Genomic DNA, 27,434 nt, shown 5'->3' on the forward strand with positions numbered 1-27,434 from the left:
GGAATATGGGCCAAGTGTTGGCAAATGGGAGTAGTTAAGGTTAGGATTACTGATCAGCATGGATGAGTTGGACTGAAGGGTCTGTTTCCATGCTGAACATCTCTAAGGACTCTAGGACCTCTGCATATGTTTCCACAATTTTTGATGCAGTGCATTTCAATTACACCAATGATTAAACAGTTCCTCATTTCATCTCTGCTTCTTTACCTAAGCATCTTAAACCTGTGTTCTGAATAATGATTGTTCAGCCTCTAGAAACAGTTTCTCATTATTTACTCCAATAAACCTTGCATGAATTTGAAAGCATCTTTCAAATCCCTCCATCCCAAATTTAAAGAGAACAAGCATAGCTCCTCCAAAACCCCAGATAACTAAAACTGCTCACTTATAGCATCATCTCAGAACTGAAGATAATAATCCAGCTAATGTTCAACTAGTGTTCCACAAAATTAGAACATAATTTTGTTGCTTATCTCCACTGTCCTTCAATTAATAAAACCAATAATCCATTAGCAAGCTTCTTAATTTGTCCAACCAGCTTCAAAACAATTAGGTACCTACAGATGCAAGTTTGTTGGATCCTATGCTCCTTTTAAAATGGTACAGTTTAGTTTACATTGGTTCTAAGCATCCTTCCAAAATGCCTCACCTCCCTACATTAAATTTCATCAGTTAATTATTTGCCCATTTCACCAGTTCATGTCCTCCTGAAGTCTGTTTTAACCCCCTTTATGCTTATTATATTGAACATTTCATTTCATAGTTCTATTAGATTTAAAGTAATGATGGAAAAGGATAGACCAGATCTAAAAGTTGAAGTTCTAAATTGAAGAAAGGCCAATTTTGACGGTATTAGGCAAGAACTTTCAAAAGCTAATTGGGGGCAGATGTTCGCAGGTAAAGGGACAGCCGGAAAATGGGAAGCCTTCAGAAATGAGATAACAAGAATCCAGAGAAAGCATATTCCTGTTAGGGTGAAAGGACAGGCTGGTAGGTATAGGGAATGCTGGATGACTAAAGAAATTGAAGGCTTGGTTAAGAAAAAGAAGGAAGCATTTGTAAGGTATAGACAGGATAGATCGAGTGAATCCTTAGAAGAGTATAAAGGAAGTAGGAGCATACTTGAGGGGGAAATCAGGAGGGCAAAAAGGGGACATGAGATAGCTTTGGCAAATAGAATTAAGGAGAATCCAAAGAGTTTTTACAAATATATTAAGGACAAAAGGGTAACTAGGGAGAGAACAGGCCCCTCAAAGATCAGCAAGGCAGCCTTTGAGTGGAGCTGCAGAAAATGGGGGAGATACTAAATGAGTATTTTGCATCAGTATTTGCTGTGAAAAAGGATATGGAAGATATAGACTGCAGGGAAATAGATGGTGACATCTTGAAAAATGTCCATATTACAGAGGAGAAGTGCTGGATGCCTTGAAATGGGTAAAGGTGGATAAATCCCCAGGACCTGATGAGGTGTACCCTTGAACTCCGTAGGAAGCTAAAAAAAAGTGATTGCTAGGCCTCTTGCTGAGATATTTGTATCATCGATAGTCACAGGTGAGGTGCTGGAAGACTGGAGATTGGCTAACGTGGTGCCACTGTTTAAGAAAGGTGGTAAGGACAAGTCAGTGAACTATAGACCAGTGAGCCTGATGTTGGTGGTGGGCAAGTTGTTGGAGGGAATCCTGAGGGACAGGGTGTACATGTATTTGGAAAGGCAAGGACTGATTAGGGAGAGTCAACATGGTTTTGTGCATGGGAATCATGTCTCACGAACTTGATTGAGTTTTTTTGAGGAAGTAACAAAGTGGATTGAGGAGGACAGAGTGGTAGATGTGATCTATGTGGACTTTAGTAAGGCGTTTGACAAGGTTCCCCATGGGAGACTGATTAGCAAGGTTAGATCTCACGGAATACAGGGAGAACCAGCCATTTAGATACAGAACTGGCTCAAAGGTAAAAGACAGAGGGTGGTGGTGGAGGATTGTTTTTCAGACTGGAGGCCTGTGACCAGTGGAGTGCCACAAGGATCGGTGCTGGGTCCTCTACTTTTTGTCATTTACATAAATGATTTGGATGCGAGCATAAGAGATACAGTTAGTACGTTTACAGATGACACCAAAATTGGAGGTGTAGTGGACAGCAAAGAGGGTTAGCTCAGATTACAACAGGATCTGGACCAGATGGGCCAATGGGCTGAGGAGTGGCAGATGGAGTTTAATTCAGATAAGTGCGAGGTGCTGCATTATGGGGAAGCAAATCTTAGCAGGACTTATACACTTAATGGTAAGGTCATAGGGAGTGTTGCTGAACAAAGAGACATTGGAGTGCAGGTTCATAGCTCCTTGAAAGTGGAGTCGCAGGTAAGTAGGATAGTGAAGGTGGTGTTTGGTATGCTTTCCATTATTGGTCAGAGTATTGAGTACAGGAGTTGGGAGGTCATGATGCGGCTGTACAGGACATTGGTTAGGCCACTGTTGGAATATTGCGTGCAATTCTGGTCTCCTTCCTATCAGAAGGATGTTGTGGAACTTGAAAGGGTTCCAAAAAGATTTACATGGATGTTGCCAGGTTTGGAGGATTTGAGCTATATGGAGAGGCTGAACAGGCTGCGGCTGTTTTCCCTGGAGCGTCAGAGGCTGACGGGTGACCTTATAGAGGTTTACAAAATTATGAGGGGCATGGATAGGGTAAATAGGCAAAGTCTTTTCCCTGGGGTCGGGGAGTCCAGAACTAGAGGGCATAGGTTGAGGGTGAGAGGGGAAAGATATAAAAGCGACCTAAGCAGCAACTTATTCACACAGAGGGTGGTAAGTGTATGGAATGACCTGCCAGAGAAAGTGATGAAGGCTGGTACAATTGCACCATTTAAGAGGCATTTGGATGGGTATATGATTACGAAGGGCTTGGAGGGATATGGGCCGGATACTGGCAGGTGGGAATAGATTGGGTTGGGATATCTGGTCAGCATGGATGGGTTGGACCAAAGGGTCTGCTTCCATGCTGAACATCTCTATGACTCTACCATCTGCAAAATTAAAAGGAGGATCGTTTATCCTCCCTTTTGCATTGTTATGGACCAGACCAAACCTCCTGCAAATATATCAAGGAAACAGCATAGACCCTAACTTTAATCTTATTTAAAGACATATGTAAAGTACTGTGTTCCAGATAGAATTCAATTGGTCACATTACTCAGTTTTAAGTAAAACACACTTAATTCTTATCCCTGGTTAAAGTACAAACAAAAGAAAGTAGAATTGGTATAACTTTAACTTTGTTGGAAAACTTAACAGAGTAGTAGATTATTTAATGACTAAACAGCAATTATTCAAAATGGTAACATCCCACAAACATACTCTTGGCAAAGGCAAGTTCAGTAAAACATTGTCTCACTTGCAGTGTTTCTCCAGTCAAGGAGGAAAGAACACTAGGTGAAAATTCTGGCAAACAGAGAGAAGTCAAGCATTTTACTGTAGCAGGGAAAGATGTATGGCAGCTTCAAAACCCTAGCAAATTGTTGAAAGCTAAATTAAAACCCTGGTTCTGAGGGAACCTGACTCCATCCATTCTTGCTGTTTCTATTGTTCCAACTTAAAAAACCTCAAGGTCCACAAAAGTTTACTTTATTGGCTTTGAATGGACAGCTCAGTAACTAGGGCTCAAAAATTTCTTCCCATCTCAAGGGTAAAATACACCTCTTAAAGCCATTGCATCATTACAGTAGGGAGCAGATCTGGGTTAGGGAAAGGAAAGCCAGTCACAGAACAAAGCTCCTGCCATGATATCCTGTAACTGTCCTATTTTTCTAATTGGTCTGATTCACAGGTGTGTCTGAGGGGTGTTGGATCAGATTACAATTAGCTTCCCCCAAATCGAACACTGGGAACAGAATACTTTAAGTCAGCCGAAGAAGTGCACCCACCAGGAACAACCTCTGGGTATCGACTGGGCATGATCATAATTGTGAGAAATCCTAATATCCTGTTTTTGTGTTTTGGTGATGGTCCTAAATGATCCACTAACACTAATTTGGTACAGGTATCAAAGATACTGATTTTTAAATATGTATTCATTTGTGGGAGGTGGACATCGCTGGCTGGCCAGCATCTATTGCCCGTCCCTAGTTGCCTTGGTGAAGGTGGTGGTGGCCTGCTTTCTTAAACTGCTGAAGTCCACTTGCTGCAAGTTGACCCACAATGCCATTAGGGAGGGAATTTCAGAAATTTTACCCAGTGACAGTGAAGGAACGGTGATATATTTCCAAGTCAGGATGGTAAGTAGCCATCCCAGACGGTAAGATTGGAGGGGAACTTGCAGGTGGTGGTATACCCATATATCTATTGCCCTTGTCCTTCAAGGTAGAAGTGGCCGTGGGATTGGAAGGTACTGTCTGAGAATCTGTGGTGAAGTTCTGCAGTACATCATGTAGATAGTACACACTGCTGCTACTGAACATCAGTGGTGGAGGCATTGGATGCTTATGGATGCAGTGCCAATCAAATAGACTGTCTTCTCCTGGATGGTGTCAAGCTTCTTGAATGTTGTTTGAGTTGCACTCATCCAAGCAAGTGGGGAGTATTCCATCACCGTCCTGCCTTGTGCTTTTCGGCAGGCTTTGGGGAGTCAGGAGGTGAGTTACTCACTGCAGCATTCCTAGCCTCTGGCCTGCTCTTGTGACCACTGTGCTTATGTGGTGAGTGCAGTTGAGTTTCTGATCAGTGATAATCCACTGGATGTTGATCATGGGTTAATCCACTGGATGTTGATCATGGGTGATTCAGTGATGGTAACACCATTGAATATCAAGGGTTGGTGGTTAGATTCTCTCTTATTGGTGATGATTATAGTCTGGCATTTGTGACGTAACTGTTACTTGCCACTTGTCAGCCCAAGCCTGGATATTGTCCAGATCTTATTGCATTTGAACATGGACTGCTTCAGTATCTGAGGAGTTGTGAATGCTGCTGAAAATTATTATCATTGACAAACATCCCCACTTCTGACCTTATGGTGGAGGGAAGGTCATTGATGAAGCAGCTGAAGATGGTCGGACCTAGCACACTCGACTGATTACATATTGATGTTTTCCTACCAATTGCTATGTATGACATGTTCTACATAACTGTACAATATCATTGTGAAGTCTTGCCAGTGTTTTCCATATTCCTACATGTCCTGCTATAAGAACCTTATGTATTTCTTGCAATATCCGGACAGCACCATTTTCACTGAATAATCATCCATTCGTCATCCACAGATCCATGAGATGTCTTCACTTCCTCAACAAAACTCTTTTTGATACAGTAGTACTCTGGAACCCGTTCAGACTCAGCTTCAGTGTGAACGGTCTTCATAAACGTGCATAACTCTGGATCTGCTTTCTGAGCCTCAATTACCAAAGACATGCCATGTCTTTTGAACTACCTGCATTCTTATTTGGAATTGCAGCTACCCAAATATCTGCTTGTGGTACTACGGTGACATCTGATGATGGCCCTTGCCTTCGCCATCACTACACACAATGGGAAAGTTCACAGAATCTGTTCCTTCGACTGTTACGTTTCTTTAGTATCAACAGACTCTTCATGATTGTCGGTGAAGCTACAATTTCCACTCTTGCCAAATCATTCCCTAAAACTAAATCAATGCCATCCACGGGTCTTTTTTTAAAACTTTCCTGACTACTATTACTCCAAACACAAGTCATTCTCCAAACTGATTTTGTACAATGCAATTGGGATATATTCCCCACCTATTCCATTTGCCAACACTTTGACTTTCAATGAATTCTTTGGAGGGAAAACTAAATGCTTCACCAGCAAGTGTTTGAATAACCCCCATCAATCTGAGAATAGTAATGGACTTGAATTCTTTCTTTGACTCTTCCCTTTACATAAAAACCTTTCATGTCTCTCACCTATTCCATGGATTTCTTCTGCACTCACTTCTCGCCATCTGATCCATGGTCTTTCCTTCGGAGTTTCCTTTTCAGACTCAATCCTATGAACTCCAATAAGTCCTATGGGTTTCCCTTTCAACTTGCAGCATTCCAAATGAATCTGTCCCTCCCTGTTACATTGGAAACACCTTGGTTTCTAATTTCCCCTCCATCCTCAGTACTTTCCTTTTGGATCTGATGAGGAGACCTTGAGGCATTTCCAGCTATTCATTCCTTACTTTGGTTACTTGCCTTACTTTCACTCTCCCATTTTCTACCCCTGTCAAATATATGAGGGTGATGGAAAAAACAGGAGTAGTTTTACAGATTAATTCTCAAAAGGCAGTCATATTGCCACCTAACAGTTGCAACCCTTTGCTCTTCAGCATGATTTCTTATTGTGGAAGATAGTGAGTTTGTAAATTCCTCTAAGAGGATAATCACTCCAAGAGCTTTGTACATTCTAATCCTTTTCTTCACCTGTAAAAATTACTTTGCTTAAACCTTTCAAATTCAATATGGATTTGCTCAGGCTGCTTCCTTAAATTCTGGGACCTTCGCCTATATGCCTGAGGCACCAACTCATCTGTAACCAATATAGTTTTCTTCATTGCATCATAATGCCAAAAAACACCTCCTCTAGCAGTAAAGCATAAATTCCCTGTGCTCTACTCATCAATCTGTATAAACAATGTTCAGTCCTTTTTTAGACAATTCATTTGCCCTGGCTGTCTTCTCAAATTTTGGCAGAGCCTACACAAACTTAAGCATTTCTTTACTATACTTCAAATTTAATGACTCAGATTCTCTCCATCAGAACCTGCACCAACATCTGAAATCTCTTGTTTCAACTGCACCATTTTTAGCTTACATTCATGTTTTCTCTTTCTGCTTTCCCTTTGAGATTCTAATTCATTTATATTTCCTGTTTTCTTAATTTCATCTTTCTTTCCTATCTTTTTCTGTTCCCATTAGTTTCTTCATTCTCCCATCACGGTCTGGCCACTTCAACTGTGGCTGAATATCTCCCAAGTCCAACACTGTAGCTCCTGAAGTACTCAGCTCTTTTTGTGGTTGCTCTAAACCCAAGTGTAGCACTGTCCAACAATGCTACCTCCAGTTTACTCACCAAAATCAATCGATCTTGGTTTTGAAATTTCTTTTAAGGCAGCCAAGGACAACTCTGTAGGGAATCCTTTATTGTTTCCAATGCCATGGATTAGGTGCCATACAAAACCTAGTGTTTTCCTACAACTGTACTTTTAACAAAACCACAATGAAATCACTATTTAAAAGACTGAAGAACTGCAGATGCTGGAAATCAGAAACAAAATAATAAATTGCTGGAAAAACTCAGCAAAATGTCAGACATCTGTGAAGAGAAAGCAGAATTAATGATTCGGGTTCAGAGATCCTTCTTCAGAATAGTCACTGGACTTGAAATGTTAACTCTGCTTTCTCTTCACAGATGCTGCCTGACCTGCTGAATTTTTCCAGCAATTTATGATTTTGCACCAAATCTTTATTGCCTCTGTTTCAACCTAATCGATTTCAAATCAACTACTTTAGAAGACAATAGATAGGAAAGCTTCCCCCTATTTTAATCACATCTTGATTTCAGGCAATAGGCCATAAAACCAATAGCTCTGAAGAACCACCTTTGATGCCTTGTGGGGCTATCCACTGGACAGGGACATCTCCTGCAGCATACAAATGAACATAACAATGCAAAGCTGCTCCTGCTATGGAAAAGTTGAACAATCACATGGCTGAAACACCCATGGAACAAAACTAACCCAAACAATTTAAGCACTAACATAAAACTTAGAGAAGTTCCAAACAGTCTGGGTTCTATGTTTGAAAGCTCACTCGCCATAAATCATCTTTTGAAGGAAGAACACAGAACAGTAATAGCCACTATCTACAGTCAGATAAGGAGACAACCACCAACTAAATTTTCAACTACACCCATCCTCATTTTCAACACTTGCTCCATAACTCAACAAGGAAGATATTCTTTCAATTATTAAAATGTACAGTGCCTCCAAAATAGACATAATCATGCCATAATTCTTAATACTGCATGATATTCCTGTCAGCAAAATATAACATTCTGACCAGGTTTAAACATTCCGCAAAAGATAGACAGAACATTGTTCACCCGTTACACTACTATCTGACATTTCTTTCCATTGATTATCAAAAAAGACAGACAGTGGGCAAGCAATCTGTAACCATCCATTTCTCTGTTATCACAAGTGATGGGTATGTTAAATGGACTCTTGAAAATTCAATGACAACAAATCAAAATAAAACAAACATTTCTGGAAATAGGTAGTAGAGAGTCAACAACTTAAATGTCATGAACGATTCTACCCAGTGAATCTCTCTCTCTCTCACACACACACACACTCTTGCTGACTTACATCATACATTTTTCCAGCAATTCCAAACGTTATCTCTAATGTCAGTTTTCCACAAATTCTTACAGCCAGCTGGTAATGTGTTCCAGGGTGGTCACGACCCATATGATGTGTTGATGAATATTTTGTTAATGATTAAATAGCTTATGTTAACCATTAAAAAGGGAACATTACAATTTTTAACTTGGGTATGTCATTTCATTTCTCTTTATATGCATGACAAGGTAAACAAACTGTAGATCAACATCCCACAGAATAACACAGCAATGGGGAGAATATTAGTGGAGAAGCAAATCACTTCAAACTAATGATTTATTCAAATTTTCACCTGCTCTGTAACTTGAGGACTCGGCGTGGATCTCACAGCATAGCCTTCACTTCCCAGCTGAACAGAAGCACAGAAGGAAAAAAAAAGATAATACAGAATGCAACGAATAATAATTTGTGTACAAGTAAGGCTGAGACTGCACAAGAGGACTGTACTGACAAGTTCTATTTTTGTAAATTACTGAGTGGGCTTTATGCAAGCCCCAAAGAATTCCTCATCTGAAAATGTCACACTGTGGGTGTGAATACTGGTGACTCCAAATGAGCATTTAGCTACTCTAATTATGTAAGGAAACACTGTATTTTAAATTATGATTAGGTTCTAAGTATATCTGAATAAGTAAAGAGTTGGAACACTGTCATAAAAAGTTTTAAAAACAGAGTATCGAGGCTTGTTGCTGACATGGATAGTTTTGGAAGTCAACTAATAAGTTGCAGCCAAATGTTATTTAAAGAGATTTGGAGATGACCTGCAAAATTTGTTTAAAATATCAGTCTTACACAATAAATGTACACTTGAAAAATGAGCAATTTGTGATCATTAGTGTAAGTGTAACACGAATACAGATCTCTCTATTTTCCAGAACATTTGGATGTATTGCTATCTTTAAAGTTACTTCACATTAGATGTTTTTCTCCTCCTAGCTATCTCACATCAGAGACTTAGTTGATTTTGAAAACGCAGTTGTGAAATATAAATAATTCTGAATTTATAGAATACACATAAGATTATTTATTATCCAAGCTCATTTTTCTAACAAAACGTGCACATTTTCACTGAAATGTCCTCTGCCCAATTGTGATGAAGGTAAATAACTAAAAAAAACTGTTTATTTTTAAATTTGACCATCCAAACACTGCAAAATGATCAATTTGGCATTGTAATTTACAGAAGTCAATTTTGTACACATCACCTTTACATGGGAACAATCATCTTTCACAAAATGCCGATCATCAATATCTGTACTTCACCTCACAGCTTTCAATTCTATTCAAATATTTAATGTGATAAAGCTAGCCAAAAGAATGAGGGCTACAACCAGAAATCTGTACTGCCATCCTTTGTACAAAAACCAAAGATTAGGGAGCAGAGTGTTGCAATAACTAAGAGTTTTCCACAAACAGAAAATGTGACCAGATACAAACAATGAACATACACACTGAATTGACATGCTAAAAACAAGTTATACCAAAGAAGCTTCAGCATAAAGTGGGTTTATGACAAAGTATAGAGGCACTGATTTTTCAATAATTTGAAAAGTTACTGAGGTTAGTTAATCTCAGCTCAGACAAGGGATGCAATGCCCCTAGTTGAGAGGGGCACTACTGACCACCATTTTCATTTCGGATCATAGTCCGGTGGCCCTTACTTATTAAAAGTGCATATATGTGAGCATAAGGCAAAGATAGGAATAAAGTGATTCAGTTTCCCATATTGTAGTCACCACCTCGATCTGCTTAATGTTCCCTGCTCAGACAATCTCTTCACCCCAAAAACCAACCAACCTAATGAAGCTTAACTGAACAGTCTTCAATGCAAGTATATCATTTCTTAAATAAGGAGATCAAAATTATACACAGTACCTAGGTATGGTCTCACCAATGAGGTAAAAACAATAACTGCAGATGCTGGAAAGCAAATACTGGATTAGTGGTGCTGGAAGAGCACAGCATCCAACGAGCAGCGAAATCGACATTTCGGGCAAAAGCCCTTCATCAGGAATAAAGGCAGTGAGCCTGAAGCGTGGAGAGATAAGCTAGAGGAGGGTGGGGGTGGGGAGAGAGTAGCATAGAGTAGAATGGGTGAGTGGGGGAGGAGATGAAGGTGATAGGTCAAGGAGGAGAGGGTGGAGTGGATAGGTGGAAAAGGAGATAGGCAGGTAAGACAAGTCCGGACAAGTCAAGGAGACAGTGCTGAGCTGGAAGTTTGAAACTAAGATGAGGTGGGGGAAGGGGAAACGAGGAAGCTGTTGAAGTCCACATTGATGCCCTGGGGTTGAAGTGTTCCGAGTTGGAAGATGAGGCGTTCTTTCTCCAGGCGTCTGGTGGTGAGGGAGTGGCAGTGAAGGAGGCCCAGGACCTCCATGTCCTCGGCAGAGTGGGAGGGGGAGTTGAAATGTTGGGCCACGGGGCGGTTTGGTTGATTGGTGCGGGTGTCTCGGAGATGTTCCCTAAAGTGCTCTGCTAGGAGGCGCCCAGTCTCCCCAATGTAGAGGGGACCACATCGGGAGCAACGGATACAATAAATGATATTAGTGGATGTGCAAGTAAAACTTTGATGGATGTGGAAGGCTCCTTTAGGGCCTTGGATAGAGGTGAGGGAGGAGGTGTGGGCACAGGTTTTACAGTTCCTGCGGTGGCAGGGGAAAGTGCCAGAATGGGAGGGTGGGTCGTAGGGGGGGTGTGGACCTGACCAGGTAGTCACGGAGGAAACGGTCTTTGCGGAAGTGGAAAGGGGTGGGGAGGGAAATATATCCCTGGTGGTGGGGTCTTTTTGGAGGTGGCGGAAATGTCGGCGGATGATTTGGTTTATGCGAAGGTTTGTAGGGTGGAAGGTGAGCACCAGGGGCATTCTGTCCTTGTTACAGTTGGAGGGATGGGGTCTGAGGGCGGAGGTGCGGGATGTGGACGAGATGCGTTGGAGGGCATCTTTAACCACGTGGGAAGGGAAATTGTGGTCTCTAAAGAAGGAGGCCATGTGGTGTGTTCTGTGGTAGAACTGGTCCTCCTGGGAGCAGATACAGTGGAGGCGGAGAAATTGGGAATACAGGATGGCATTTTTGCAAGAGACAGGGTGGGAAGAGGTGTAATCCAGGTAGCTGTGGGAGTCGGTGGGTTTGTAAAAAATGTCAGTGTTAAGTCGGTCGTCACTAATGGAGATGGAGAGGTCCAGGAAGGGGAGCGAGGTGTCAGAGATGGTCCAGGTAAATTTCAGGTCAGGGTGGAATGTGTTGGTCTCACCAATGCTCAATGCAATTGCAACAAGACTTTTCTAATTATACTCCATCACTCTTGTAACGCAGGACAATGACTGGTCCCTATATGCAAATCATATTAGGACACTCTGTTGAGGTAAAAGGTAATATTTACATTGAAATTCAGGATATTTATTTCTTATCACAATATATCCCATGAGTTATATATCTCATTAAACGTTATAGCCTGTATTCTATCATCACAAACCAATGTTTGTACTTCTATAAGTTAGATCCTGCAATGCCATAAGAACCTAACATTTTGGAAAAAGGGTTCGTAAGTGGTGACGTTGCTGATCAAGTCTTCTCAGGTTCTTGCTCTACTTTATTGCATGAAGTCTGAGCTGGGAGAAGCTGGAAATGTGAAACATAAAGCAGAAATGGGATATGGGAAATTTGTCAAACAGAGCGGGTTATGCTGATTTGGAATGTTTTGCCTCAAAGGAATGTGGAAGTACATTCAGTAATTAATTTCAAAACAGAATTGGATAGATGCTTGAAGTACAAATTTGCAGGGGCAGTGGGGAAATAGCACAAGTATTAGACTAATTTGGTAGCTCTTTCAAAAAGCCAGAACTGACATAAGGGGGCTGAATAACCTCATGCAATGAATCCATATTTCTAAGACAATATTGTATTGCTAGTAAAGAACAGATACTTTTATAGTAGTGTTATGTCTGAGTGATCTGGCTCTGAAGAACAATATTTTAAACATTTTTTTTAAATAGGAGGAACAGATAAATGGTACATGGGTATAACATAATGTGGTCCTGACAAAAGACTCATTTGAAATGTCAACTCTTGTAAATAATCAGCTCATTTCACTTGTGACTATTTATAACATTTGTAACCCTCCATTTATAACTTGTCTCTGTAAACAGATCAAGTGGACCTAAGGTCAGAATGAGAATGACAGCAGCACTTGCAGGATCAGAGACCTTGATTTGTTCACTAGACTAATGAATGTAACAGAACTGTGATTTTGCTTCTCTTTTTGCTGTTATTTAAATTGATCTTTCTATCTTACTTTAGGTCCTTGCCACTAACATTTTAGTAAAGCACTACCCAGTGATCTCATGGCACGTCTTGGCCACAATTCTTCAAAGTCATATGTTAGGCAAGAATCGGCAGGTACTTCTACTGACTTTCCCTTCATATGTGTATCCTGCAATACTATCCCTCCATTCAACACCATAAAGTCAGATAGTTCCCCAGAAGGCGGATTAGGGAAATGTGAATAAGTGCCATCTGTAGCCTTTAATAGCTTAATGAATAAATTAAAGTTCATTATCTTGCAAGTGTACCTGTGATTATTCACAATGACAGAAATGAGATGTCACATTTAACTGAACCTCTGATTCAATTGTTGACCAGGTTTAACATGTGAGGAAATGTACATCTAAGTAGAGGATCTGCACCCAACCTCAGACATGGATACCAAATGGAGAAATTCCAGTCTCTAAAGTTCAAATCAGGGCCATTATGATATAAATGATCAAAAATCTTCCAGTACATTTTCCTAGCAATAGTTCAATTTCCAGCAAAATTGCTACACCTTCTGTCGTGGCAAGGTGAATCAGGATTACTTAAAACTCCTTTATAATTATCAATTATCAACATTACAGTGCACCACTGACCCAAATGTTTAGGGGACTGCAGGGTTGGGCAGAGGGGAGTTATGGATGGGAACTACAGAATTACTGGTTTCTCTAATGCTCTCGCCTTCATTCTCTTTGAAGAATAGTGTAGGACTGATGATTCCACAGTGTCCAGCTTTAGGTATATATCATTCCATAATAAAGTAAACAGGCCAGATAACACCAGAACTTAAACAAGATCTGGGTTTGCATCAGGACATAATATTCATGCCACATAATTGTCAGTTAATGATCATCTTCAGTAACAGAACTTCTACTCACTATTCGTTGATCTTTGCTGCACAATTATCAGGAAGTTAACTGTGATCGAACTGCACTAGCTCTGTCAAGTGTATGGCCACAAGAGCATGACAAAGCATGGATATTCTATGAAACATGGCTCACCATTGATCTGACAAAGCTTCTCAAGTGGGAAATGGACTGGGCACTCACCTGATGAGTACAATTGCAATAAAACCTGCAATGGTCAAGTTGTCGCTTGTTCGGCATTGTGCAGAACAGAAGTTTGTTTGTCCGATCCTCGTTGCCAATTTGCTCAATACTAGTCCTTTCACAGCCACCAACTACACTGTGCTGATGGTACTTTACTTACACAATATATTGCAGCAATGCTCTAAATTTCCTGCGACATTACCTCCCAGCCTCAAAACAGAAAATTAGAGTACAGTAAAGATAATGGGCAAGTCATGTATAATGAGAATCTAATCAAGGGGCAATGTACACCAACAGGAATAAGAAATTGCAAATTTGATTTCAATCCTTGGCATATACATTTTAAAAATCAAATATCAATGATTCTGTTTTAGTTATACATGGTTGGTTATTTATGTTGGATATCAATGTTTGTCCTGACTGCCTGTACACTCTACATGTCTAATGTTATATTAAGACAATTAAGAATTTTGATCTACATGAAATCTGCTGTGATAACTGCTACACATCCTGTTCGTCAATTGTGATAAACTATCCCGAGGGGCTTCACAAATCGTAATTGACAAGGAAGGTACAGATCAGCACAAATGCCCAGAGATTTGGCCAAAACATATATCTCTGACAAAGTTTTATATAAAGCAGAGTGGAAAGGGTTTAGCCAAAACAAAGTGAGTTTGAATGGTGAAGTCTCAGTCCAATCTTCACTTAATATTGTGAACTAGATTATGCAACAATTATTTTACAAAACTGGAGCTTGCCTTAACTTAGGCAACGACATTCGAAGTTTTAGAAAATACACTGGAGAATAGAAACCTTTACACAATGAGGTAGCAATCTGCTTCCATTCATCAACCATTATTCCAAGACATTCAATCAAACAGCAAAGAGGATGTGCTGAGACTACAATGCAGGGTAAGGTTGGCTACCGGGTTCAACTCTAAATTAGCAAGTCCTGATGAAGGGCTCCTGCCCGAAACATCGATTTTCCTGCTCCTCAGATGCTGCCTGGCCTGCTGTGCATTTCCAGCACCACTGTAATCTTGACTAATCTCCAGTCCTCACTTTTGCCTAAGTGCTGTACAGTGTACCAAAACCCACAGTGGCATTAGCTTAAAATATATAATCCACCTGCAATTGCATAAAATCTACCAGAAATAACAATGAGGTAAAGAGAAGTCTTAGAGCTGACTTCCTAAAATCCATAATTTAAAATTGTTTTAACAGTCACCAGGTACGTGGATATTCTTTTGTATTTAGCTGCGGTTTATATTTCTAATTGGTCTGACCTGTTGATCTAGGTTTTAATTGTTTCAAAAATATAATTTAATACTTCATATCTAATTTTGTAATCTTTGCTTTTTTTTATTGTAATGTTGTGGTAGAATTCTTTCAGATGATAATTGGGAGTTTGAGCTTCTCTTTAAACATAAAGGTCTCTACAGGCATAATAATACAATAATCAATTCCAAGATAGTTATTACTATACCTTACTTTCAGAATTAACAGTCTGCTGCAGATTGTCCTTTCATGTACTCAATTTGAATGTAATCCTAACTTCCACAATAAATGTCAACAGTAACCGGAGACGAGTCACACTATTAATTGGCTTTCAGATCTGGCCTGTGCTGGGTAAGACATGCATCACTGAGCACTTTACTTGGAAAAATAGTCCTTTAAATGAAACCACCCAAAAAGCCTTGTGAAAAAAGAATATAATTTGATGTTATTTCCAGCATTAAATATTAAAAGTAACTATATATGGAGTGATTCAATAGGCAGTATCTTTGTGCATTTGAAGCATCTTACATTAAGGATGAATTTATCTGCAGTGAATCCCCAATATCATTTATCTGGAATATTATAAGCCGGCACAGGAGAATCAATGGCATTTATAAAACGTTGAACAGCTGCACGCTCAGGGTTTGGCTGCAGGGGTAAATCTCAATGTTACCTAGATCACGCCCTCCACAGTATTTCAAACTTAATAAACCGCATAAGAATCTATTTCAACCAACATTAACACTTACCGCTGACTTCATTGCAGAACACCCCTCGACTTGCTTCTTAATAATTATAAGATCCTATAAGGTGATAAACAAACAAAATGTTCAAAGAAAGAAATGACTAGGCCTGGAATTTACAATGCATCACTTATTACCCTGTGGGATGTTTTATTGCATTGAATTTCACAGGAACTGACAGAGATCACATTTCACAGGAGAGAGGTGGGAACCATGCCAGGGAAAAGATTCAGGCATCCAAGCTGTCTGGCTCAATGGCAAGATCTTTAATGAAACTACTGCATTTCTTTTGAAAAGCAACTAAACAACATAGTCACTGATCATAATGCCCTGTCATAGGCGTGTTTAGGAATATAGGAACATGAGTAGGCCATTAAACCTATCAAGCCTGCTCCACTATTCAATAGCTAATGGCTGATTATCTAACTCAATATAATTTTTCTGCACTAACTGCATATTCCTTCATGATACTAAATTCCAGAAATTTATAATTTCTGTCTTGAACATTTTCAATTACTGAACTTTCAAAACCCTCTGGGGTAGAGACTACAATGATTCACCACCCGACTCATATGAGAAATTTATTCCGTCTTTACCACTTAACCTGAGAATATGCCCCCTGGTTTTAGTCTATGCAAATGCATAGAGACATACGTATACTTAAGAAGCATGTCATATAAAATAAAGTTTTGAAGTTATCAAAATTATACTTTTACATAATTAATATTCATGCCCCCGGTCAAATCTACCTGGCCTAACAATTTGCTTGTAAAGCGTTCCTCAACACACTAACCTCCATATTATACATCATTGCGCAGATGACCACAGAATGCCAGGTTTAATTTAGGCAATGATTAACACTGACTAGGACAGTTTATTTTAAAAACAATGACAACTTGGCTGTTATTGTTTAATAATTATCATTTTTCTACCTCATTTTCCAAGTAATGCCAACACATCCTCTCTTCAGGAAAGCTAAAGTTTGTTGCTTAATGGTCACTACTGTTATTTCATGTCCCTCTCCAGAAGCACAATGGAGGCTGAGATATTAGCTCAGATCTTGCCAGGGTAGTGCATTTCTTCATGTCATAAATTGAACTTAGTTTTCCCTCCTCACTTTTCATTCCATAAACAGTTTGCATCATCAATTTCTGGCAGTGACAATTCAACATGCATCTGGGACCTCAATGAACAATGCCATCAATGGTATAACTCCTTAACTAAAGGGATTGAAAGACAAAAACAGAGAAAGATGAATGTTGGAAAACTAAACAGGGCAAGTTTGAATCAAATTAGATACAGAAAGAAAGGAGCTAGAGACTAAAAGCATCTATTAAAAATATTCAAGAGTATTTACTGTTAGTAAGGGCAGATTTAATTGTTCCCTTGCTAGAACAATAATTGCAGGAAAAGGGTGCTTAAGCCATTGTGTATCAGAAGCAACTTTCTGTGTTACGTTTAATACAATTTAATAGTGGCAAGTACTGCAACTTTTTGAAACTCAGAGGTTCATGCTGAGCTTCTATTGCAAAAAACTAAAAAGAGCACTCTCAATACACGATGCTCTTCTTCTTTGCCATAGATTGCTGGAGCGTTCGCATACAAATAATGATGAATGCACTTAAACATCCTTTACATTCTTGTCAGATTCTTTCCCAATCCCACCATACCATAACTCAATGGAACATTATGCTTCTCAAGCACACAATTTAACACAAAACATCAGTCATCATACTGCTTAAAGCCTCTGCATTTGAACAGCTATATCTAAGTAATCCAAACTGTTTTGTGTCTCAGAACTGAAGCATGCCAATTATTTAGAATCTTCTCTGCTGACATTAGATCAAACTGAGCTATAAGTTGACAGAGGTGAAATTTTATTATCATAATGTCAGAGATTTACAACACAAGAGAGGTCCTTTGGCCCAAGTCATCTGTACCAGTCAAAAGCAACCATCTAACTGTTTTGATCTCATTTTCCAGCACTTGGCCAATATCCTTGTATGCCTTGGCATTGCAAGTACACATCTAAATACTTCTTGAATGTTATTGGGGCTTCTGGCTCTACTACCCTTATAAGCAGTAAGTTCCAAATTCCCAACTACCCTCTGGGCGAAAAAGATTTTCCTTACATCTGATTGAGTAAATTTCAACAGGAGATGGTCAGATTTTTAATTAGTAATGAATTGAAAGGTTATGGACAGTGGGCAGGAAAGTGGAGTTGAAGCAAAGATGAGATCAGCCACAATTGCATTAAAAGGCAGAGCGGACTCAAGGGGCAAAATTGCCTACTCCTGCTCCTAGTTCTTATGTTCAATTTACAGAAAATAGTCCAGTTTGTCTCATGCATAAATAAACAGGTGCTGAGGAAATTTTACAGCATGTTTCATGAGGACTTGAAAAATCAGAGCCGGCTTTAGAAAACGTTTTTTTATATCTCTGCAATTGCCCGTATTTAAGTTGAGGACACTAATTTGAGATTTAGACTGCTATCTCTCAAACTGAATTTGAAATTGTACCTTATTTTAATTGCTAGTCTTTCGAGGATCTTTAATGATGAGATATTTAATTAATTCTATCTTATTACACATTACTGGAGCTAAAATAGCCTGTTGTATGGTAAGTTCTTCAACATACTGTTCTAATAAATAATTCCTTATACACTCTAGAAATTCATCTCTGATGTCACATTTATCCATCCGATTGTCCAGGCAATACGCAGATTAATATCACCCATGACAATCACCGTGTCCTTCTTATATGCCTCCATTATTTTCTGATCTATATTCTGACCCAGAATGAAGCAACTCTTTGGGGACTTATAGAAGAATCCACCCACGAATTCTTTCCCCAACGATTTCCTATTTCCACCCATACTGATTCCACAACATAATCTATTGCAACTTTATCGCTACTCAACCCTATATTGATACATTCACTGATCATTGTTACGTAAGTTAACCATGATAATTAGATTATTTGCGATCATGCTGTGCCTTTAAGAGATGTGATCTGTCCTGTTTCTCTTGCAGAAGGGTGTTGTGACAGGAGTACCAAAATGTCCCCTTTAGATGGACAGTTGGTAAACAGCTTGGAGTTCTCCCTGGGTTTTTTTTTAATAGAAACACAACTGGGTGCGGTCAAGGCTCACATAGACCCAGGAAGGTTTTGGTTTTGCTTTCAGTTAGTTGAGGTGGTTTCTGCTGGCTGCTGGAGCTAAAAGCTTGCGTTCTCTGCTGCTAGAGTGAAGTTTTAGATGACAGGCTTCCTCTTAAAAATCAAAAGGAGAAGATTGTTTCTTTTGGTGTTTCTTTCTACTTGACTGAAGATAGAAAACACATGAGAATCGTAACTATGAATTGCTTTTCTCAACAGTGTGTTTATAGGATGCTGCCTAAATTGGAATAGATGATGATTAATGGTTAAATAATACATTGTTTTGTTCAGTATTTCAATAGATTAAAGTTATGCCAATTCCTTCTGTAGTATTTTAACTGTATTGTAAGAATAAAGCATGGAGAAAGCGAGGACTGCAGATGCTGGAGATCAGAGTCGAGAGTGTGGTGCTGGAAAAGCACAGCAGATCAGGCAGCATCTGAGAAGCAGGAGAATTGATGCTTCAGCATAAGCCCTTCCTGATGATGCTGCCTGACCTGCTGTGCTTTTCCAGCACCACACTCTCAACAACTAATAAAGTGTGTTTTGATTAAAGCTTAGAGATGGACCAACTTAATCATATTTAGAATGCAAGGCCTTATACTTGCCTTTTTAAAAACTATAGATGGGTTTATGGTTTCTCCATAATATACTTTGTGGGGTCTGGTCTGGTCTGTAACACCTTCCCTCAAATTATGAATTCCTTCCAGCCTCAAAAGAAATATCCTGAACCATGTCTTCAGGTAGGTAAACAGCCTTTGAACTCTTGCCTCTGCTGAAGACGTCAGGATCTATTGCCTTAAAGCTATTCTCACAACTACCACCTTTCTCTTTTCTCCTTCTACCTCAACGGTGCTTTGCACTATAGTGCACTTGTTATTGAAGAAGATGGGAGAATCTTGGTTAAAAGATGGGAAGACCTCTTATAAACAGTACAGAGATACAACAGTGTTACAATACAGAACTTAGAGCATTGTTATTTAAAGAAGTAAAAGTCTTCCAATGAAACAGATTAAACAGCATTGAATTACTAAAAGTTTAAAAGATTTAAAACCAAGAACAAAGTAACATTTAGAGACTGCAGAATTTTAAAGCAACTTTGAAGAAAGAACAAATAATCACATTAAAAAGACATAGCAGGATAAAAAGTTCCAACATTGTAATAAAGGCCAAAAAGAAGATGCACCTTAGAGAAATCAATTCAAATCTAACCATCTACCTTTGATGCTCAATGACATCACACTTCTGAATCTTTCACTATCAACATTCTGAAGTTTACAATTGACCAGAAAATGATCTGGATCAACCCAAGAAATAATGTGTCTACTATAGCAGTTCAGAAGCTAGGAGTTTTATGGTGAGTAACTCATCTCGTGCTTCCCAACCTACGCACCAACATAAGGCACAAGTCAGGAATGTGATGGAATACTCCCCCCCACTTGCCTGGTTGTATGCAGTTCCAGCAATACTCAAGAAAATCAATACTGTACAAATCAAACAAATCTCCCTTTTTGGCACTCTACCACGATCTTCAGCATTTACTTCCTCCACTACCAACAGTGGGATCACTGAATGCCATCTACAAGATATACACCACTGCAGTAGCGCACCTAAGACTCTATCACCAGCTCCTACTAAACCTGAAGGTCTACCACCTGGAAGGATCAGGCTAGTAGATGCATGGGAGCAGAATCACCTGCAAATTCCTTTCTAATTTATACATTATCCTGATTTGTATTATATCACTGTTTTTTTTCACTGTTGCTGTTTCAGAAACCTGGAATGAAGTTCAGAACATTACTGACATTGTGCCTTGTAGATGGCGCATAGGATAAGAAACAGAACATAAGTTACTCACCGTAAAATTCCTAGCTTCTGACCCTGCTATAGTAGACACATTATTTACAGAGCCAACCTAGTTCATTTTCTGGTCAATTGTAAACTGCAGGATGTTGATAGTGGGAGATTCAGCAAGTATAATGCCACTGAGCATCAAAGATAGATGGTTAGATTTGAATTAATTTCTCCAAGGTACCTAATCTTCTTTTTGGTCATTATTAATTTGATGTGGGTATCCCAACACTACATGGGTTGCAACAGCTCAGGAGGCAGCTCATCACCACCTTTCCCAGGGAAATTTGGGATGGATAATAAACATTAGCCAGTGATGCCCACATCCTATGAATTAATTAAAACAAATCATGTATAAGCTTGCTAACCTTTCACAATTCCAAAGGGTGCCTTACCTCTACCAAACAGCAGTTAACTTCCCTTGAAGGTAATCCAGGACAAGATTCAAAGAAATACCTCAGCTTCCCCAAAAGGGTATCCCAGTTTATTCGAAAGAAATTCACTGAGAACAGACATCAACTTATCTGATCTAAGCTCCACATTCAGGATCAACACTCCAGGGTCTCCATAACACCTTGAACACCTAATTAGCCAGCTGCTTCTGGGAACCACACATACACGATTAATGCTCCACCTCCAATCATTCTCCTGTGAAAACAAGAGGTGGGTTGTGGCAGAATTTGGGATTCCCGACTTCTACCAGCATTTGGGCCATGGCAAAGATACTCTCTGATGTGGTAAACATCTAGGCCTAAGAACTTTAGACATTTGGAACAATAAGCCTCATAAGCACAAGCAGTGAGAAGCTATGATCAAAGAACACTTATTTTCGTAAGATTATAGGTCACATTCAGATGTGCAGAAGTAGGACACACTTTCAGAGCAGCAGAAAGTGAAATGCTTACTGATATACATATGTTAATGCAATTGAACCACAACCATTCAAAAAGATAGCCAAGACATTCCCAGATGATTTGGTAATTTAACCAACTGAAGTTTCATAGACCTGTTTATGTAAATGTACCTCATTCAGGGTGTAAGGTGTAGTTTGCTCGCTGAACTATAGGTTTGATATCCAGACGTTTCATTACCTGGCTAGGTAACATCATCAGTGGCGACCTCCAAGTGAAACGAAGCTGTTGTCTCCTGCTTTCTAGTTATATCTTTCTCCTGGATGGGGCTCCTGGGGTTTGTGGTGATGTCATTTCCTATTCGTTTTTTGAGGGGTTGATAGATGCCATCTAGATCTATGTGTATGTTTATGGAGTTGTGGTTGGAGTGCCAGGCCTCTAGGAATTCTCTGGCATGTCTTTGCCTAGCCTGTCCCAGGATAGATGTGTGTTGTCCCAGTCGTAATGGTGGTTTTTTTATCTGTGTGTAGGGCTACGAGGGAGAGAGGGTCGTGTCTTTTTGTGGCTAGCTGTTGACCAGCTAGCCACAAAAAAAAAGACACAATCCTCTCTCCCTCGTAGCCCTTCACACAGATGAAAAAAACCACCATTTCGACAGGGACAACACATCTATCTTGGGACAGGCTAAGCAAAGACATGCCAGAGAATTCCTAGATACTGGATTAGTGGTGCTGGAAGAGCACAGCAGTTCAGGCAGCATCCAACGAGTAGCGAAATCGACGTTTCGGGCAAAAGCCCTTCATCAGGAATAAAGGCAGTGAGCCTGAAGCGTGGAGAGATAAACTGTCCTCTAGTTTATCTCTCCACGCTTCAGGCTCACTGCCTTTATTCCTGATGAAGGGCTTTTGCCCGAAACGTCAATTTCGCTGCTCGTTGGATGCTGCCTGAACTGCTGTGCTCTTCCAGCACCACTAATCCAGTATTTGGTTTTCAGCATCTGCAGTCATTGTTTTTACCTAGAGAATTCCTAGAGGCCTGGCACTCCAACCACAACTCCATAAACAAACACATAGATCGAGATGCCATCTATCAACCCCTCAGAAAACGAACAGGAAATGACATCACCACAAACCCCAGGAACCCCATCCAGAAGAAAGATATAAGTAGAAAGCAGGAGACAACAGCTTCGCTTCACTTGGAGGTCGCCACTGATGATGTTACCTAGCCAGGTAATGAAACGTCTGGATATCAAATCTACAGCTCAGCGAGCAAACCTACACCCTAAACCTCAACCTGATCTACAAACCTTCACAAACTTTGCAAAAAGTACCTCATTCATTTCAAAGTTGATACAAGAATGAGATTCATCGTCCTATTAAATCAAACATGGCAACAGAAACAGAAGTAACAGCCTCCAAAGAGAAACTACATGGTCCAGGCATCTAAACGTTGAAACTTGACCTCATCACTCAGCAGATGAACTGGAAGGTGGGGGCTGATATGCTTCTTGTTAGCTAGATTCTTCCCTCATTGGAAGGAAATTGGAGCTACCAAAATGACTTGTTAACTGCAATGACTTGTGTCGACACAATGTCTATAATTCATATTTCAGTGTCAGACTCAAACAAAAATAAGGTGGACTAGAGTTAGTTAGAGGCGGGGGCGGGGAGAGTGAGAGGAACACAGGATGTTCCAGACATCACAATGAAAAAGATAGGTTGAGGAAACCTTAAAGTTTAGAAGAGAAGTATTAAGTGAGACAATTCTAATTAGAGGTTTTGTTGCCAACTAAAAGCACAAAAAAGTTACGGCGTAGGTGTGCAAAATTAGACAAATGTGGTGAAGAAAACAGTGTCACCACTGTATCAAAGTAACAGCACGATAAAGAGTGAAAAGCAATTTTCTCCTGGCTCTCTTCAGTTGAAGTAAAATGAATTTTTATTGCAGGTCTTTAATAACGACTTCCAACAAACAAATGCTAGATATCATTTAGACAGCATCAAGTAGAAAAATCAATCTTATACTTTGTTGCCAATTTCAACTTTCTAAATACTAATTTATAGCCGCATATTATTTATAGGCAATCAAAATACAAGATAAATGGCGATGAAGAGGCAGAAGTATTTTATAAATACTTTGCCTCAGTAGAACTGATCTGAAATTATGATAAGAAATATAAGAATTTGAGACATTTAAGACAGAAAGTGGAGCCATAATTTATAAATTGTCGAACATTTGAAAATGTGAAATCCCTGGTCTGGATAAGTCGTGCTGACTCACATAAAAAAAAGCAAACAAAGAGATATCAGACCACTATTTACATATGTAGTATAAATTCATTAGGCAAGGGAATAATGCCAAAAGACTGACTGACAGCTAATGTACTTTCTATATTTAAAGAGAGAGAACACAAATGTAGGGAACCTGGACTAATTAGTTTATGGATCATCAGAAGGAAATTTTTACAAAGAAATGGAATAGAAAAACATCTACGAACCAAACGTAGAAATAGTCAGCATACATTTGGAAGGGACATTTTATGCATGACCAACTGAAAAAGTAACAGCTAAGAAAGAAAAAGACTTAAATTGATATAGAAGTTTTGCAACCTCAATACATGTTGAACAGCTTTTTAACAAAACAGTATTTTTGAATGGTCACTATTATAATTTAGGAGTTGGCTCAGCTAATTTGTAGACAGCAAGCTCAAACAAACTACAACATTATAATGACTAGATAACCCGAGCTCTTTTTTTAAACTGAGGGATAAGTTTTGGCCAAGTCACCAGGGCTACTTCCCCATCTCTTTGAAGTAGTGGCTGTGGATCTCCCATGTCTGATGTAGCACTTTGGATCAAACACCATTGCCTTCATAATATGGTCTGACTGCTTCCTTTTATATTAACTCACATAACATATATCACAGAGCTTGGGTTCTTGCTGAAACAGATGTCTTGAAGTTTATGAACGATGCCAACTTTTGCACAGTTATGATAGGTCAGACTTATACATAGTCAATAAGCACTGAACCTAAACAATTAGTGTTACATTACACATAACATTGAACAGACTATACAAATGACTCCATTTCACTGAGCATGGAGTGACTGAAAGCAAGTACCTTCATACAGGAGCATTATACATTGTTTTAAAGGTACATTGCTTGAGGGAGTCTAGAATCTACATAATTTTACAACTGGATTCGCGTGAGAGAACAGACATCGTATGTTTAACATCTCATCCAAAAGATGGCACCTACAACAGTGTAGCAGCCTGTGAACAATGAATTATCAATTGAGATTGTTGTGAAATAATCTCTGGAGTACAACCTGAACTTTCCAAAGTGCTGTATTCTCAATGAAGTAATTTTGAAACACCTGATATCATGTAGGATGTTCTCTGATTTTAGTAAAATTGGTTTCAGGACAATTGAGGGAGGGAAGGGTGTCAGAACCTGATTGAAGGGAATCAAATATGCAGTTCTGAGAAACAATGAGTATAGATTAGAAGATGATAGCGTATTCAAGGATTCTGGAGAGGCAAGAGGAGATGAGCTGGTAGCTTGCAAGAACAGAAAGAATCGATGGTTGATTTTTTGATGAATAATGGGTGATGGGTTCATTTGAACTTGAACAGGGAGACAGTGCTCGAAGTGAGAAAGCAATCAATAATATTAGTTATATGGCAGTTCAGGAGGGAGGTTTGATGGTCGTAGTTTAATCAGAGTAACGCTGCAGGAAAGTGAATTTGGACAAAGTGAGCTTAGAGAAGGCCTGGGTGGGAGAAACTAGAGAAAAGTATTCTCTTTCTGGCCCCTGTCCCTCCACTTATATGTGCCTGCACATAAATGTGTTGGACTGTATTTTGGAACAATGGCCAGCTTGTTTATTTTAGAAAATTAGGGCCAGTGAGATGGGCATATTTGGAAAAGGATCGAAAGATAAAAGTCTTGATTCAATGTCATGAATTGAACATTTTAGATATCAGCATTGGATATCTTTAATGCACGGGAATAATCCCAGCCCCTAATCAGACTTTAAATAGCTTGCATTGCACAGCCTCCATTTATATGAACATCTTCAGATGAATGTCACCAGGGCCTGAAACCCTAGCACTTACATTCAACTTTAAAATCATCTCTACGTAATAACATTGGTAGCTTCACATCATGAAAACTGGTACACTATAACCAGCCAAATTTCAACCTTATGTATGCAAATCTGCTCTGCAGAATCTCTTAAAGGTCCAACAAAATATTTAACAGCTCTTTGACTATGAAAGTAATTAAAAAGCATTACAAGTGTTTAACAACTATTCTTAAAATGCAATATTCAAATGTCAAAGATTCAGGGAGGACAGTAAAATATTTTATTCAGCTATCTCATTCTAAACTTAGCATTGAGAAGCTATTCTCAAATGATTCAAAGGCATTTGATACAACTTGGTGTCTGTAGAATGGGAGTGTGGGGGTGGGACCAGGGGTTAGAGAAAGTGAGGGTGAGCAAGAATAATCACTATGGAACTTTACAAACACTTCTTTAAAAATAATGCTGAGAACACGTCAAATAAAGTAACTTAAATAGAATGTATTAGCGCTCATTATCGCCACAGTGCAAATTGTAAACAGTTGAATTTTTTTCTGTGTTGGACTATGTCAAGAATCAGCTCATAACATATATTAACTCACCCCAAATGAAGGTGAAAATTGGTGCATTTATGTCAAATATTTGGTATACTTTTAAACAGCCAAAAGTTGGCTAGGGATCTTGAAATGGACCTCTGCAAGATTAAACCTAATAATTACATAATGGAGTTTCTAGGCTACTTCTGATTTTGTATCCAAGCATCAAGCCATGGTTGTGTACAAGGTCAGTGAATACAGACAATTCCCCAAATATGATAACAAAATGGCTATAAACAGAATTCATATAATGTGAAGCGTAGGACAATGCATCAAACTTTTCATGGTTAAATGTTAGCTATTTCTCTGCTGTTATTCTCACATTCACATTCTATTGCTTTGCAGCCATGTCTGGCTCAACCTTTCTCTTTGCCTCAGAAAACTAGGATTATTTTGCTGTATCAGGCTTTGCACCTTTTCAACATATACAGTCCACACTTAACAGGTGATTAAACCCATTAGCTGTTTCTTGATGAAAGCATTCCAGACATGTTCACCTTCCAATTAGTAGATCCAAGGAAGGAGCTTCTCTACCCAGCGTTTAGATCCTGGCAATAGATCCCACCTAAAATCTTTTGTTAAGATGATGACTTACATGTGTAGATTTGCTGAATTTTGTTTTGTTCCTTAACAGGATAGATTCATCATTTATCAAGCAGTGAGTGCTTCCATAGCGTTGCTTGAAATTAGGGGGAAAATCCAACAACTTGTTTCACTATCAATAAATTTTCGTTCAGAAAAGAATTCTAGGACGAATGATGTCATTTTTAACATATTAAAGGATCCAACCTTTCACATTTCCAAGTCTCGGCACCTTGGTTAGTCCATAGTAAGGGTGGACACCAAACCAATACCAATCCTGGAGGTTCCTGCTCAGTGGAATGGATACATGTGGAGCCTGTAATAGGAGACACTGATTGGGCTAGCCAATGGTGACACAAGTTCCTCAGCTGAGCGAATGCTACTCCCTTACTGGAAATCCCATACACTAACAACAATTAATTCCTTGCAGATCAGTTGCCATTTGCTTTAATCTCGAGGGTGGCACAGTGGTTAGCATTGCTGCCTCTTAGGGACCAGGGTTTGATTCAGGTGGCTGTTTGTGCAGTTTGCATGTTCTCCCT

The 27,434-nt window shown here is 39.3% G+C and overlaps 1 protein-coding gene across 1 annotated transcript in view; it reads right to left on the minus strand.

The window, feature by feature from the left end:
- Nucleotides 1-27,434, minus strand: part of LOC140464758 (uncharacterized) — a 215,700-nt gene that overhangs the window by 100,670 nt on the left and 87,596 nt on the right. Inside the window, exons 8-9 of the mRNA XM_072560257.1 lie at nucleotides 15,778-15,831; nucleotides 8,687-8,743 (exon numbers count right to left, since the gene is read on the minus strand). Of these exons, the coding sequence (XP_072416358.1) occupies nucleotides 8,687-8,743; nucleotides 15,778-15,831 (111 nt within the window). The remainder of the gene's footprint in view (nucleotides 1-8,686; nucleotides 8,744-15,777; nucleotides 15,832-27,434) is intronic.

Source organism: Chiloscyllium punctatum, chromosome 3 (assembly GCF_047496795.1).
Source record: "Chiloscyllium punctatum isolate Juve2018m chromosome 3, sChiPun1.3, whole genome shotgun sequence".
Taxonomy (NCBI): domain Eukaryota; kingdom Metazoa; phylum Chordata; class Chondrichthyes; order Orectolobiformes; family Hemiscylliidae; genus Chiloscyllium; species Chiloscyllium punctatum.